Source organism: Salvelinus alpinus, chromosome 8 (genome assembly GCF_045679555.1).
Source record: "Salvelinus alpinus chromosome 8, SLU_Salpinus.1, whole genome shotgun sequence".
NCBI classification, from domain to species: domain Eukaryota; kingdom Metazoa; phylum Chordata; class Actinopteri; order Salmoniformes; family Salmonidae; genus Salvelinus; species Salvelinus alpinus.
The window spans coordinates 70,036,486-70,052,180 of NC_092093.1; the positions used below are offsets into that span (position 1 = coordinate 70,036,486).

At 46.0% G+C, this 15,695-nt stretch overlaps 1 protein-coding gene across 8 annotated transcripts in view; it reads left to right on the forward strand.

Moving 5' to 3' along the window:
• The window catches only part of LOC139583617 (pleckstrin homology-like domain family B member 2), a 55,215-nt gene extending 39,838 nt beyond the window's left edge, over window positions 1-15,377 (forward strand). For 2 of the 8 annotated variants that reach the window (XM_071414888.1, XM_071414887.1), the window contains 18 exons: window positions 1,483-1,854; window positions 3,038-3,175; window positions 3,284-3,421; window positions 4,546-4,674; window positions 5,106-5,258; window positions 5,342-5,452; window positions 5,559-5,648; window positions 5,754-5,900; window positions 8,140-8,334; window positions 9,471-9,665; window positions 9,758-9,901; window positions 10,049-10,148; window positions 11,152-11,305; window positions 12,922-13,012; window positions 13,098-13,244; window positions 13,330-13,549; window positions 13,663-13,748; window positions 13,874-15,377. In XM_071414888.1, coding sequence (XP_071270989.1) covers window positions 1,483-1,854; window positions 3,038-3,175; window positions 3,284-3,421; window positions 4,546-4,674; window positions 5,106-5,258; window positions 5,342-5,452; window positions 5,559-5,648; window positions 5,754-5,900; window positions 8,140-8,334; window positions 9,471-9,665; window positions 9,758-9,901; window positions 10,049-10,148; window positions 11,152-11,305; window positions 12,922-13,012; window positions 13,098-13,244; window positions 13,330-13,549; window positions 13,663-13,748; window positions 13,874-14,014 — 2,751 coding nt within the window. In that variant the 3' untranslated portion in view covers window positions 14,015-15,377. The remainder of the gene's footprint in view (window positions 1-1,482; window positions 1,855-3,037; window positions 3,176-3,283; window positions 3,422-4,545; window positions 4,675-5,105; window positions 5,259-5,341; window positions 5,453-5,558; window positions 5,649-5,753; window positions 5,901-8,139; window positions 8,335-9,470; window positions 9,666-9,757; window positions 9,902-10,048; window positions 10,149-11,151; window positions 11,306-12,921; window positions 13,013-13,097; window positions 13,245-13,329; window positions 13,550-13,662; window positions 13,749-13,873) is intronic. The other 6 variants (XM_071414881.1, XM_071414883.1, XM_071414884.1 and 3 more) reach the window with 6 other exon arrangements.
• The last annotated feature ends 318 nt before the right edge of the window (window positions 15,378-15,695 follow it).

Here is a 15,695-nt window from a genome sequence, read left to right on the forward strand (position 1 = left end):
GATATTGTGTTGTTATTTCACTGAACACTGGATGGTTTAATAGTTTTTTTTGAGCAGTGAAACGAGGCTACTCAGGCGAGAGAAAAAACCTCACCCAAATGTATAGCCCCGTTGGAAAATATAAATGTACTGTTTGAAAATGTGTAGAAAATAAGTTACAAAAACAATAAAATATTTATTTGGCGTACCCTCGACGCCATTGTGTGTACCCCTGTAACTATTTGATGACATTTGAAATGTCTTTACACTCACAAAAGTTTCAAAAGAATAATGTTTCCTGTAAACATTTGTTATTGTTTATTTCACTTTTGTTTATCTATTTCCCATGCCAATAAAGCCCTTAAATGGAATTTAAATTGAATTAAGAGTGGTGGGTAGACACAGGGAAGGGAGAGAGAGAAAATGGAGAAGGGTAGAGGGGGAGATTGTGACTGGGGATAGGAGAGGGATGGATGGAGGGAGAGCAAGACGGGGAGAAAGAGTGAGAGGGTGTAGATGGGGAGAGAGGGATGGTGAGAGAAGAGGAAGGATTGCATTTCTATATCAGTATATCCTCTCCTGTGGGTGCCAGGGCTGTTTGTGATCAGATCAGGTTACACCCAGAGCCAGTTGCTGTTATTAACTGTACTGCTTCACCTCCTTTTGTGTAGTAGGTCTACAGCGGTTTGTCTCCATTAGTACTGAATCAGGTGTCAAATTGACAGAGTATTGCTTTACTCTGCTACTTGTTGACTGACCGTTGTTATTATTGGCCTCTGTTTGTGTAGATGTGTATGCATGTGGGATGTATTTCTAGTCTCTCTCCTGTGCGTGCGCGCGCGTGTGTGTGTGTGTGTGTGTTTGGGATATATTTCCAATGTTGTATGTAGTACGTTGGGCTTTTCCGGTTGGAGAGTTTGACTCCGAGCCAATAACATTCGCAGGAAAGCCTCCTGCTGCCTCTTCTCTCTCACACATACAGACACACACACACACACACACACACACACACACACACACACACATGAATTCTCTCTCTCCTCTCTCTCTCTCTTACTCACTGTATCTGCTAGCAGTCACTCAGTTCTCGGGGCAATGTGGTTTCTAATTTCTCTCACCTGCAGCAGTGCATTGCAGATAGCAGCCCACTGTCTTAGTGAATTTCTATAGCTAGTTCAGTAGCAAAGCGCTAGTAGTTAGTTAGTTAGCTATAGGTTTAGTTTGTGTTATTGTGGGCTCTCGTTATTCTCTATGAGAGAAATATAAAGGCTATGAGAAAAGTCTGTTTGCCCTATGGAGTGTCTGTGAGGAGAAATGCTCCTAATGGCAGCCATGCTTCCACAGGTAATATCTGTGTATTTGGCTCTCAGTTGGATATAGATAATAATCCATGTGTTTGCTGTGTGTGTGTATCTCTGTACATATATATCTAAGTATGTCTGTGTGTGTAACTCTGTATGTACCTATTTGTGTGGGCTTCTAACTGTGTGTGCTGTGTTGTAGGAACGCCAGCGGCTGGAAACCATTCTGTCTCTGTGTTCAGAGCTGGGTCGATCGGAGCAGGACAGGGAGAGGGGTGTTGGTTCTAGTGTCGATACCGGTGTTGGTCTAGCCGACCTTCAGAAGATCAACCGGGAACTAGAGAAACTCCAGGTCTCTGATGACGATGAGTCAGAATCCGTCTTCTCCGACTCAACCGTTAACGGAAATGGGGCCGGTAGCGGCTCGGAGAACGGTTACTATGGTAACGATGAGGAGCGTCCAGTCCGACAGCGACGGAGCAGCGGCCACCGGGACAACAGGGCGGAATCGCCGGCCATCAGCCTACGAAGCTCCGCCACCTCGCCCACCGCGCGCCTGCCTAGGACCAATCGGGTGAGAGTTTTTCACTTTCTCGCTCGCTTTTGCTTTCTCACTCTCGCTTTCTCCCATTTTTATATTTGATCTCTTGTTCCCTTTCTCCTGTACTTCTTTCAGCCAACCTCCCTGCCTCTCTCTCTCTCTCTCACTCACACACACACACACACACACACACACACACACACACACACACACACACACACACACACACACACACACACACACACACACAAATACATAAGGTGCTACTGCTGTCCTTCCTCTGAGTAAAGCTTAATTAAGCCTTGTTAAATGATTGACAGGAGGCAGAGTGTTTATCACCTGGCAACCTGTTAATGAGACCTCTGGTCAGGCAATCCTTACACAGGCCTAATCAAGCTTAATAACAGCCTATGAAGCTATATGCAGCTTAATGTAGCTTCTCATGACTAAATGAGAGTTAGAGGAGAGTGGTAGAGAGAAAGAGAGCTCCCCTCTCACTGTAAACAGAAGAAAACACACACTAGCCATGGTCACGGCTCAACCCCTCCTTGTACATTCCTTAGTTCTGATGTGGAAACTCCTCTGGAATCTGACTTACCTTACCATTTAAGGTCCACATACTGTATTTTTATTTTCCCTACTCTCAAAAATGTATTTTCTTCTTAGACCTCCACAGCAACCTATTGTTTTAGAGGTCAGGGTTGTTTGTTGTTGTGAATTAGTCTTCTATTTTACTGTGAGAACCCGGAGGTGCTGGATACTGTAAAAATTGTTTGCTGTGAGAGGTCACACACACATGAGATATTTACAGTCTGGTTATTAGATTAGAGAGTGCTAAGGATAGCAACCTAAGGTGGGCAGCTGGCGTGTGTGTGTGTGGTACGTATGAACAGCTGCATAGTTTCTGGTGAGTAATTGAAGAACAGAAAGGTACTCTACAGATAGCTTAATTGGTTGGATTTAGCTATCATGTTAATACCTAGAGCTTTTCTATGAACCGTATTGTTTTTCACCCCTCATTCAGGACAACATGTAGCTTTTGTTCCAGCCCTGCACTACCACACATGATTAACTAATCATCAAGAGCTAGATAAACGGAATCAGGTTTGTTAGTTCTTGGCTGGAAACAAATGTATTCACTCCTTGTAGCTCTCCAGGACCCGTGAATAAAGAACATAGCATAGATTCCATTGTGAGAGTGTGACGTCATCTTTAGGCGCTGGTGGAGGAGGGCCAGCGGAGGCAGGAAGTGACCCGTGTGGAGGAGGAGAGGATCCAGGTGCTGAACAACATGGAGGAGCTGGAACAGAAGATCAAAGAACTGGACAACCAGATGGACGAGTCTCTTAGAGAGGTAGAAAGAGGGAGGGAGGGATGTAAAAATGGTGGAGAGATGTAGGGAGGAAGGAGGTAATAGAGGTAGAGATGGATAGAGACTCACTCCCTCTTTCTGGCCATCCAGGTAGAGGTGGAGCGTGCCCTGGTGGAGGCAGAGCAGCAGGCGGAGCTAGCAGCCTTGCAGCAGGAGAGAGATGCTCTGGAGACACTCAACACCAAGATGTCTGACATGGAACAACAGGCACAGAACCAGAAGACTCCGGTAATACCACTGTGTGATAACACTGGGGCAACATGAGGGAGGGAGAGTGAAAGAGTGTGTGTCTGTGTGTGTACTGCTATATGGAGTTTCTAAGAGTTTGTGGTGTCATAAGCACTGTGTGCATATGTAATGAGCATGCTGCAGTATATATTCTCTAGCCACACCCAGCGATACATTGATTGACATGTGACTAGCTGACTTGGTATGTGTAAATCCCTGTCATGCAGTCTCTGGTCCAAATATACAGCTGTTAATACACGGGGGGGGGGGGGAGGGGGGTGTATAGTGAGGTTCTACTAAAAGATCGATGACAGGGGAATGAAGGGGGGTTGGATAGATAGGAGGAAGTGTGTGTGTTGGCACCCTCTTCTCCTCTGGGTCGTGTTCAGGCCTGCTTCCGGAGAGTTGCATTAACCCTACAGCTGGCAGATACATGAGAGAGGAACCACATACCATGGAGAGAGAGAGAGATAGGAGACAGAGAGAGACTTACCCTTACACATTTTGGTGATTACAGATCTGATGAGAGGAAGACAGATAAGGATCAGTTGAGAGAAAGACAAAAATAAAGTTGTCTAGTTTGACACATACTGTATCTGGTCAATTAGCCTGTTTCTCCTGTGTCTGGTCAGTTAGCCTGTTTCTCCTGTGTCTGGTCAGTTAGCCTGTTTCTCCTGTGTCTGGTTAGTTAGCCTGTTTCTCCTGTGTCTGGTCAGTTAGCCTGTTTCTCCTGTGTCTGGTCAGTTAGCCTGTTTCTCCTGTGTCTGGTCAGTTAGCCTGTTTCTCCTGTGTCTGGTCAGCCTGAACGTCTTGGACTGTTGGTGGTCTGTGTTGAAGACCCCTTTCCCTCTCATAATAACCCTCATCATCCCCAACCCACCGCTGTGTCAGTCCTTCCCTCCCCTCTGCCCTCTAGTCCATTCTGCTTTCCTGACCACTGTAACACTGTAGTAACTAACTCTGCCTCCCGACTCCCACTAACGCTACCGTCCTCTCTCCCTCTGTCCTGTGTCTGCTTGTCATTCCTGTGTGTGTGTGTGTACTGTACCTCTGCGTACATATGCACATGTGTGTGTGAGCGTGCGTGTATGCTTGTCGTCTATCCGTCTGTGTGTGTGTGCCAGGCGTGTGTGTCGCTGCAGGCTGAGAGGGCTAGGGTAGAGCAGCTGTCTCAGAGTGTGTGTGAGCTGCGCTCCCAGCTCCACTGCTGTCCTGAGGCCATGAAGGAGCCCCTACAGGAGCAGCTCGCCAGGGTCAGTACACACACACACACACACACACTTCCTGCTAAAATAAACAACTTCCTGTGACACACCTTCCCCACCTGTTCACCCATCCTTCTCCTCTTGTTCCTTCCCCCTATCATTTATCTACAGGAGGTTTTCCTCTTCACCTCTCCTCCTGTCTGTCAGTTTTAGTATGTGTCATATCATGTCCGTCAGAAAGCTCCCCACAGTCAGCCTGCTCATGGGGGATAGTAGCTGTTTTTTGTTACGATGAGGAAGCATGATTGTGCATCAGGTTTGGCGAGAGCATGCCTTGGTGTGGTTGTGTGAGTGTGTTTGTGTTTGTGCGTGTGTGACTGAATGCTCTCTCCCTCATGCAGAAAATAGTAATTGAACACTTGCGGACAGCCAAAATGTTATAACACAAACCGAGAAAAACGTGTGTGTGTGTGTGTCAGAACTCTGAGGTGCTGGAAGCTGAGACGAAGCGTTTTGAGGACCTGGAGTTTCAGCAGCTGGAGAGAGAGAGTCGTCATGATGAGGAGAAGGAGGAAAACACACAACTCCTCAGAGAGATAGCTGACTACCAACGGAGCACCGTCACACGCAAGGTACGGTGTGTGTGTTAGAGTATGAGTGTGTTTTGTGTATGTGTGTTAAACTGTGTGTGTTAAATTACTGTATGTGTTCCAAGGAGAGGCTGGTGGCCCTAAATAAGCAGGCGGGACAGATTACCCAGCAGGCTCAGCGAGAAAAGGACAGCTTCCTGAAGGAGAGGACCAACCTGCAGATGATGCTGCAGAGGGTATGTACGCACAGTGTGTGTGTGTCTGTTTGTGTGTGTGTGTGTGTTTTGCAACAGTCCATTGATTTCAGTCCTAATTGCATATTAAAGTCTCTCTCTCTCTCAGGAGAAAGATAAGCTTGCTTCTGTGGAAAGGAAGTATGCTGACCTCACAGGTGGGCGGGGCTTCCCTCTCAGCCCTATCAGTCTTAAGGAGGTATGTTTGACTATTGCCTAGCAACCTCCATTCCCACCCATGGTCCCCCTCGTCTCACTGTCTTCCTCCTCTTTTCCTCTCCTTTCCTCCTTTCCTGTTTCCTAGGATACTGCGTTGTTGGCTGACGTGTGTCGATCTCCTAGCGACCAGTCCCGTGACCACGCCTCTTCCTCTCTTTCTTCTCTTATCCTTCCTGCTGACCTGCTGGTCCTATCCTCCCTCCTTTCTTCTCTTTCCATAAAGAGCGCTGAGGTACTATGTCCTCCCTCCATCTATCTTTCATCCTTGCCTCCACCTCTCTCTCTCTCCATCATCCTTAGTCATTTAAAGTAACTTTCCAGATTTCTATGAAATATGACCTATAATTACGAGTGAAATAGTTTTCCTTCCAAAAATGGTAATTAAGTATGTTAAAAAGCAGCTTTTCTGTTTTGGAATGATGTGGGCATACCCAACAACATGACCGGTGTATACTGGTCATAAAAAATATTAATGTGAGTAGACTGCTGATTGGCCAGCTCATCCTCTTCAGAAGGATGACATCATCCTCTATGACGAAATGGCAAGCGTTTTTCAACGGTCTGTTTGAGATACAGTGGGGCAAAAAAGTATTTAGTCAGCCACCAATTGTGCAAGTTCTCCCACTTAAAAAGATGAGAGAGGCCTGTCATTTTCATCATAGGTACACTTCAACTATGACAGACAAAATGAGAAAACAAAATCCATAAAATCACATTGTAGGATTTTTAATGAATTTATTTGCAAATTATGGTGGAAAATAAGTATTTGGTCAATAACAAAAGTTTATCTCAATACTTTGTTATATACCCTTTGTTGGCAATGACAGAGGTCAAACATTTTCTGTAAGTCTTCACAAGGTGTTCACACACTGTTGCTGGTATTTTGGCCCATTCCTCCATGCAGATCTCCTCTAGAGCAGTGATGTTTTGGGGCTGTTGCTGGGCAACACGGACTTTCAACTCCCTCCAAAGATTTTCTATGGGGTTGAGATCTGGAGACTGGCTAGGCCACTCCAGGACCTTGAAATGCTTCTTACGAAGCCACTCCTTCGTTGCCCGGGCGGTGTGTTTGGGATCATTGTCATGCTGAAAGACCCATCCACGTTTCATCTTCAATGCCCTTGCTGATGGAAGGAGGTTTTCACTCAAAATCTCACGATACATGGCCCCATTCATTCTGTCCTTTACACGGATCAGTCGTCCTGGTCCCTTTGCAGAAAAACAGCCCCAAAGCATGATGTTTCCACCCCCATGCTTCACAGTAGGTATGGTGTTCTTTGGATGCAACTCAGCATTCTTTGTCCTCCAAACACGACGAGTTGAGGTTTTACCAAAAAGTTCTATTTTGGTTTCATCTGACCATATGACATTCTCCCGATCTTCTTCTGGATCATCCAAATGCTCTCTAGCAAACTTCAGACGGGCCTGGACATGTACTGGCTTAAGCAGGGGGACACGTCTGGCACTGCAGGATTTGAGTCCCTGGCGGCGTAGTGTGTTACTGATGGTAGGCTTTGTTACTTTGATCCTAGCTCTCTGCAGGTCATTCACTAGGTCCCCCCGTGTGGTTCTGGGATTTTTGCTCACCGTTCTTGTGATCATTTTGACCCCACGGGGTGAGATCTTGCGTGGAGCCCCAGATCGAGGGAGATTATCAGTGGTCTTGTATGTCTTCCATTTCCTAATAATTGCTCCCACAGTTGATTTCTTCAAACCAAGCTGCTTACCTATTGCAGATTGTCTTCCCAGCCTTGTGCAGGTCTACAATTTTGTTTCTGGTGTCCTTTGACAGCTCTTTGGTCTTGGCCATAGTGGAGTTTGGAGTGTGACTGTTTGAGGTTGTGGACAGGTGTCTTTTATACTGATAACAAGTTCAAACAGGTGCCATTAATACAGGTAACGAGTGGAGGACAGAGGAGCCTCTTAAAGAAGAAGTTACAGGTCTGTGAGAGCCAGAAATCTTGCTTGTTTCTGGTGACCAAATACTTATTTTCCACCATAATTTGCAAATAAATTCATTAAAAATCCTACAATGTGATTTTCTGGATTTTTTTTCTTCTCATTTTGTCTGTCATAGTTGAAGTGTACCTATGATGAAAATTACAGGCCTCTCATCTTTTTAAGTGGGAGAACTTGCACAATTGGTGGCTGACTAAATACTTTTTTGCCCCACTGTATGTGTCCTGTTATGTATTGTAAAAATCTCACATTAGCTGGTGAGATGTTCATATTGTTTATGTTTAACCTTCTCTCTTCATTCATTGTCTATGTGAAACTAATGGAACAGTACAGCTCTGTCTCTGATGCTGCAGTTTAACTGACCAAGCTAACAAAAAGTTTTAACATGGCTGAATCTCCCTTTCTCTCTCTCTCTCTATCTCTCAACCCCTTTCTTTATTTAATCTCTCTCCCTTTTAATCTCCCTCTCTTTCACCATTGTTTCTCCCTTTCTCTGTCCACTCCATTTCTAGCCACTTCTTCTCTCCCCCCTTTTCCCTCATGGTATGTTCCAGGGCTATGTAACAGTCAGTGAGATCAATGAAATTTACTCCCAGCTGGGGGGAAACCCTAGTCCCGCCACTGCCCCTGTTCTGGCCAATCCCTCCCCTGATTCTGAGCCTAGCCCCCCCACTGACGACAGCGCCCAAAAACCAGCGGAGGACGAGGTGTGTGTGTAAGGGGCACGTGTGTTTGTTGGTCAGTAGGTGTGTTTGTGTGGAGGAGGATAACATTATTTACAGTGCATTCAGAATGTATTCAGATCCTTTGACTTTACAGCTTTATTCTAAAATTTATTTCAAAAATTCTCTCATCAATCTACACACAATACCCCATAACGGCAAAGCGAAATCTGATTTGTAGAGATTTTTGCACATTTATTAAAAATAAAAAACAGAAATACCTTATTGACATAAGTATTCAGACCCTTTGCTATGTCACTTGAAATTGAGCTCAGGTGCATCATGTTTCCATTGATCATTCTTGAGATGTTTCTAGAACTTGATTGGAGTCCACCTGTGGTAAATTCAATTGATTGAACATGATTTGGAAAGGCACACACCTGTCTATATAAGGTCCCACAGTTGACAGTGTATGTCACAGTGTATGTTTTACCCAATAAATTACTGGGAGGTTATACATATGGAGTGTACGACTCTCTTTGTTTTTATAGCTTAGAGCAAAAACCAAGACATAAGGTCGAAGGAAGACAGATCTGGGGAAGGGTACCAAAACATTTCTGCAGCATCGAAGGTCCCCAAGAACACAGTGGCCTCCATCGTTCTTAAATGGAAGAAGTTTGGAACCACCAAGACGCTTCCTAGACCTGGCTGCCCGGCCAAACTGAGCAATCGGGGGAGAAGGGTTTTGGTCAGGGAGGTGACCAAGAACCCAATGGTCACTCTAACAGAGCTCCAGAGTGGAGATGGGAGAATCTTTCAGAAGGACAACCATCTCTGCAGCACTCTACCAATCAGGCTTTTATGGTAGAGTGGTCAGAAGGAAGCCACTCCTCAGTAAAAGGCACATGACAGCCCGCTTGGAGTTTGCCAAAGTATTCTCAGACCATGAGAAACAAGATTCTCTGGTTTGATGAAACCAAGATTGGATTATTTGGCCTGATTGCCAAGCATCTCACCCGGAGGAAACCTGGCACCATCCCTATGGGTGTCTGAAAACTTTCCGAATGCACTGTATGCCTTCCTCAGTTTTCCATGCATTTGCTTTTCAATTTTTCTTGATTTTATATTTTGTCTGCTGTACTCTCTCTTTCTTTGATGGTGTTCCTCTCTTCCTCTTTAAGCTCTGTCACTCCTCCTCTCCTGTCGATTGTCCTTCCTCCTTTTCCTCCCATCCCCTGTTGCCCCGCCGCCCCCCTCTCACCAAAACCCCCTCGGTTCATTGGCCGGAGGACATGGTGACCTATCGTGACCCCTCTCCCCTCCCTGACTCTCCTCCTCCTCCTCTGCCTGTCAAAAAACACCGCCACAACAGGCAGGTAAAGGCTGTGTGTGTGCGTGTGTGTGCGCGTGTGTGTGCGCGCGTTTGTGTGTGTGTGTGTGTGATTCTGACTATTGTGTGTGTGTTCAGCACTTCCGTTCACTGGAGGAGAGAAAGAGGTTAGTGAAAGAAGGTGGGGCCCACCTGAGTGACACATTACCCAGGAAGAAGACCCCGTCCATTGTCACCCCTCAGTTCAACTGTGCTACACTAGGACGCAGCATGCCTAACAAGGTACACACACACACACACATTCACTCTCTCACACACACACACACACACACACACACACACACACACACACACACACACACACACACACACACACACACACATACACACACACACCTTTAATCTCTCTCTCTTTCTGGTCCTCCACAGTCCCATCAGCCCCTGGTCCAGAGTTCTAGCTGTGGCAGTATTCTACCCCGGGCCTTGTCTGTCTCCAATAGAGACACAGATAAACGGCGCCTGCACAAGGGTGAGGACACACACCTCACGCATGTGTAAACTGACCGTGAAACTGAAGTAGTGAGAGGGGAGGGAAGAGGAGTTTGTCTAGGAGAGTTGTCTGTCACACCACCAGTGACCCTCGGGACAAGTTAGTCACACAGCTTACCTTATAAGGCAAGGGTTTCAACCTATAAAAAAGATGGATCGTCAGATGTGTGTGTGTGTGTGTGTGATGGGTGGACAGAAGCATGGTTTGTTTATTTGCTTGTAGAGAGATTTGAGGAGAGGCAGGAAATGCTCTCTGCTGTTGTGAAGCATCCGTTAATAGGTCCTAGTAACCCATGGATAACGTGTGTGTTTGCGTGCGTGCGCGTGTTGTGGTGAGATTGAAGCCTGTCCCTTGGGGTGGGTCATCAGAGGGGTGTGGTGTGTCTCTGACCCTCTCTGGGTGATGGTATCAGGCTTCCTGTGTGTGTCTCGGTCTGTGTGTGTGTGTGTCTTTGCTGTACCCTACTGTAGGAGTGCGTGTTACATTACTCCCTTCGTAGTGACAGTCAGGTTGGAGGTCCACTGGTTGTGGTTGTTCATTTTGTTCTGGGATCTATTTTTTGGACTAAACGGTTTTGGACATTGGACCTTTTTGGACCTTTTGTTTGTGGTAACTTTTTGCACCTTTAGTTTGCTGTGTGTGTTTTAACCGTGGCTGGTCAGTGTGATCAGAGGGAGGGCCAACAGTCTGTACCGTACGGTCAGACTGTGGTCCCTGAGTTGGGGAGCGGTCATGGAGAACAGGGCTCAGTGCAGGGAGGGGTACAGACAGGTAACTCGATGGTATACACACATCAAATATGCACAGCTTCTCTCTCACGCTGTTTAAAAAATATATTTTTGTATCCTCTCTTTCTGGTCTTTGTTCTCTCTCTCTCGGACACTGTGTGCTTTGGTAGTGGTCTCTCTCTTTCTGACTGTGTGATTTTGTTGTGGTTTCTCTCTGTCTGACCGTGTGTGGTCTTGTTGTGGTCTTGGTCTAGGTCAGCCGAGCTCTCGGGCCGCCTCCCAGTCCAACGTGTACCTGGACACCTACGGTTACTGTGATAACGGCCAGGCATATGACACCATGAGCGTGGACAGCTCTGACTCAATGGAGACCAGCATCTCTGCCTGCTCCCCCGACAACGTCTCCTGGTAGGTGTGTGTGTGTGTGTGTGTGTGTGTGTGTGTGTGTGTGTGTGTGTGTGTGTGTGTGTGTGTGTGTGTGTGTGTGTGTGTGTGTGTGTGTGTGTGTGTGTGTGTGTGTGTGTGTGTGTGTGTGTGTGTGTGTGTGTGTGTGTGTGTGTGTGTGTTGGAGAGCGGGAGAGGTGAAGGAAAAGTGGGAGAATTGATATGTGTGTATGTGTTCAGAGGCTGAATGTGCATACCGATCATATGAAGTCAGTTTCTCATTTTCTATCATGTGAAACATGGAGAGGGAGAGAGGTGAATGTTCATGCATGTTGAAACATTTGTGTGTGTTTGTGTAGAGCTAATGTAAAACGTATGTTTGCAAATGGACCTGTAGCTCTCCTGCCATTTAGGCTCCCTCCTCAGGGGGAGGTTAGGGGAATCAGGTTACAAGCGGGGATAGCTATCAAGCGGAGGTAGATTTGGGGTTCAGCCTCACTATGGTGAAATCATAAGTTCTGTATGTAGAGTGCCCTCTCTCTCTCTCGCTTTCTCTATGTCTGTCTGGAGAGGGTTCAGTCCAGCTCTACACCCCTGGGATTTAGATGGGTTAGTCCGTTTCTGTGGTCCAGACATTGGAGCTGTTTGCTTGTTTCTGTGCACCGTGAAGCTTTCAGTGACACAGCAAAGCACAATTAGGTTTTGTGGTTTCATTTCGGATTGGACTGAAGATAAAACGGGATTGGTTCTGTACACTCACGGCACAGATTCTGTATTCTGTGGGTCTTGGCTCTGGTTGGTTCTTTTGGGGTTAAATTGGACTGGACTAGCTTGGAGCATCTGAATGGACAATAAGCTCCATTCCCTCTCATATATGCAGGTAAGCAGGGGGGAGGGAGGGAGGGAGAGAGAGAGTCTGAGCTTCAGGTTGCTTATATTTCCTGGCTAGCATTCCTGTTGGATTACCTCTCTGATCTGCATGGCGCTGTAATCACACATACAAACACACACACAGCGCTCCAATCAGGATAATTCCCAAAGGAGTATCTATGTAGCCTCGGGAATGGAACACCATATGGAATACTGCATCTCTGTAAAGCCATCACTGGAGTGACGTGTGTGTGTGTGTGTGTGTGTGTGTACTAGTTATGTAAGGGAGAGGCCTCTTTCAGAGAAAGGTGACAGGAACAGGAAAGAGAAGCCCCGTGTGGCTCCGTTGGTAGAGCATGGTGCTTGCAACGCCATAGTACAAAAAAGCGATGAGAATGCATGCACTCACTACTGTCGCCCTAGATAAAAGTGTCTGCGAAGTTATTCAAATGTAAGCGAAGAGATGTCGAGAGAAGAGAGAGATGATGAGATGAGAGGGAAGAGGGTTGAGAGAAGGAATGAAGGATTATGGTAGAGATGAAGCAGAGATGGATAGAGGAGGAGTTAGTTAGACTTATTCCAGGTGTTTCTTTTGAAGTGGAAATGAAAAGCAGCAGACTGTGCTGACACACACACACACACACACACGTCCAGGCTGGTTCTAATGTGTTCCAGCAGGGCCCATTCTTAATGACTGTGTGTGTTCCATGGGAAGAATAAGTCCTGTGCTGCATCATTCCCAGCCTGTAGAATGACTGTGTGTGTTGCAGTGCCAGTATGTCTAACGTGACCAAACTGGAGGAAATGGAGCGTCTGCTGAGACAGGCTCAGGCAGAGAAGAATCGCCTCATAGAACACAAGGTAACATACACACGTGCACAGATAAACAAAGAAACACACACACACACTGACATCTAAAGTAAAGTGTGTGGTGTGTCTGGTGCAGGAGCAAGAGATGGAGTCACGCAAACAGGCTCTGGAGGAGGAGAGGAGGAGGAGGGAGGATCTGGAGAAACGACTGCAGGAGGAGACCAACAGACGACAGAAACTCATCGACAGGGAGGTGAAACTACGGGAGAAACAGAGAGCACAGGTGAAACAATAGGCATACGAAACAATATCTCTCCAGGACTAAGATTGCTGACCACTAGAGTAACCTTTAACCCCTGTCCCCACAGTCCCGTCCTCTGACGCGCTACCTACCAGTTCGTAAGGATGACTTTGACCTAAAAGCCCATATAGAGTCAGCGGGCCACAGTGCTGACACCTGTTTCCACCTGTCCCTCACGGAGAAGACGTGCCGAGGATTCCTGGTCAAGATGGGGGGAAAGATCAAGACCTGGAAGAAACGCTGGTTCGTCTTTGACCGCAACCGACGAACGCTTTCCTACTTCTCAGGTAAAGAACGGACAGGGACCATGGACTGGAGTGTGAGTAACACACACCACTGAGTCCTAGTCTTCTGGTCTGCTTGTGTGTTTCTAACTGTTGTGTTTTTGTCACTGCTGCAGACAAGCATGAGGCCAAGCTGAAAGGGGTCATCTACTTCCAAGCAATAGAGGAAGTTTACTACGACCACTTAAAGAACGCACACAAGGTACCTACTCCTTTATTGTGTGTTAGACAAGGTCTTTCTCTTATTAAATGCTGAATCCTTGTAGCCTTGCTGTATCTGATCCCTTTCCCTATTCTTCTCTCCCCCTCCTTCCCTCCTCCCTCCAGAGTCCTAACCCGTGTCTGACGTTCAGTGTGAAGACTCATGACAGGGTCTATTACATGGTGGCCCCCTCTCCTGAGGCCATGAGGATCTGGATGGATGTCATTGTCACTGGGGCCGAGGGATACACTCAGTTCATGGTGTAGAAGGCGCGATATGGGCATGGCGGAGGGATACACTCAGTTCATGGTGTAGAAGGCGTGATATGGCCATGGCAGAGGGATACACCCACTTTATGGTGTAGGAGACTTGATCTGTACGCGTCGGAGGGATACACTCAGTTCATGGTATAAAGAGGGGTGCTTCGGAGTGGAAGGATACAGCCAGCGTGTGGTTATGACGACAGGATTAGCCCCTCTCTCTTCTCTGTGACAGAGATGGACTGTTGTTTTTATTTCTGTATTTTATTATTATAAAAATGTCCAAGTACGTGTTCTCCAACAGTGTGCCTTAACTCTCACAGTAGCTCCGCTGGGATTGGCCAGTGTTTTTATGTATCATTAGTAAACAAGCAAACAGAACGGTAATTTCAATTCCTGGTTGTGTAGGGTCAAATGATCAGGGGACAAGTTACTGATATTTACTCATCCCCAAAGACCTCAGGTCTCCTGTGTGTGTGTTTGTTACATTGTGATCACATAACCCAGAGGTGCTAATCTTATTGTATGGTGTCTTAACTCATGAGGCCAATGTCCTCCATTGCGTCTTCCAGTGTAGCCAAAGGTCAAGTCATCTGTGGTAAAATACAATACCCAAGGCTGCTACTTGGGGAATAGGTTGTCATTGAGATGCAGCCTTATACATGTCAGTGGTAGAATAAATACAGGATCATATAGGTTAACCCTCACAGATTATAATCATGCTGGTCGAGCTTTCGCTGCGTATGTTATCGTTGACTAACCAGATAGCTATATGTTAGCTGTGAGTTGTATTTATCAAATGCCTTGTTTTATGGTGAGCAGCCTTGGCATATAGGCTTACTGTATGTTAGTGCTGAGTCATGATGCTTTTCCTTCCCACCATCATATACATCTAGTTATTCCCTCTCTTCAGTAGAGGGTGACAGCTGAACACTCTGAGGGACAGAGAATGACCCCTAAACCATCCCAACTCGAACCTAGCACATTATGCATGTGAGTGTAAGATGAGAAAGGACAGGTGTAAGCAAATCCAATCCGTTTTTGTCACTTGCTTCATAAACAACAGGTGAAGACTAACAGTGAAATGCTTACTTACATGACTAAATTCCACCCTGCCTATTGTTTCTACTGTATCCTTTCAGATATGAAGTATCCGGGGTCGGGCTAGCCAGGGGTTTGATTCATTATCGGGCATTAATGTGCTTTTAAACCATTATATATATATATATTTTTAAATGGCAGTTTTTTTGATCATGTAGCTATATCATACTGTTTTTATGCTATTGATTATCAATGCATGTATCTTTATTTCTGCATACAGAAAAAGCAAGAACATATATTAAAGTAAGAACATATTGTCACTTGAAAATGTGTTTGGTCATTTTTCTTGAAAAGATAACATGTTTTCATGAGACATTGATTTGATGGAAGGGTCTATGATCCATGTAAAGATTCTGTTTATGCTAAACATCACTGGGAACTCCATGTGATCAGAAGCAGCGGTGTTGTATCAGAACCACTAGAGGGTGATCTGGTCCTGTATTCAGACTGGCTCTCAGTCCTCTTGGCACATTGTATACACACAGGGGTTACATGAGGAGAGACCGTCAACCAAAGAACAGGTTCACTTCTCCCACGGTCTTAAAGAACATCAGATAATAGAGACCTGCTATAACCTCATCTTTGT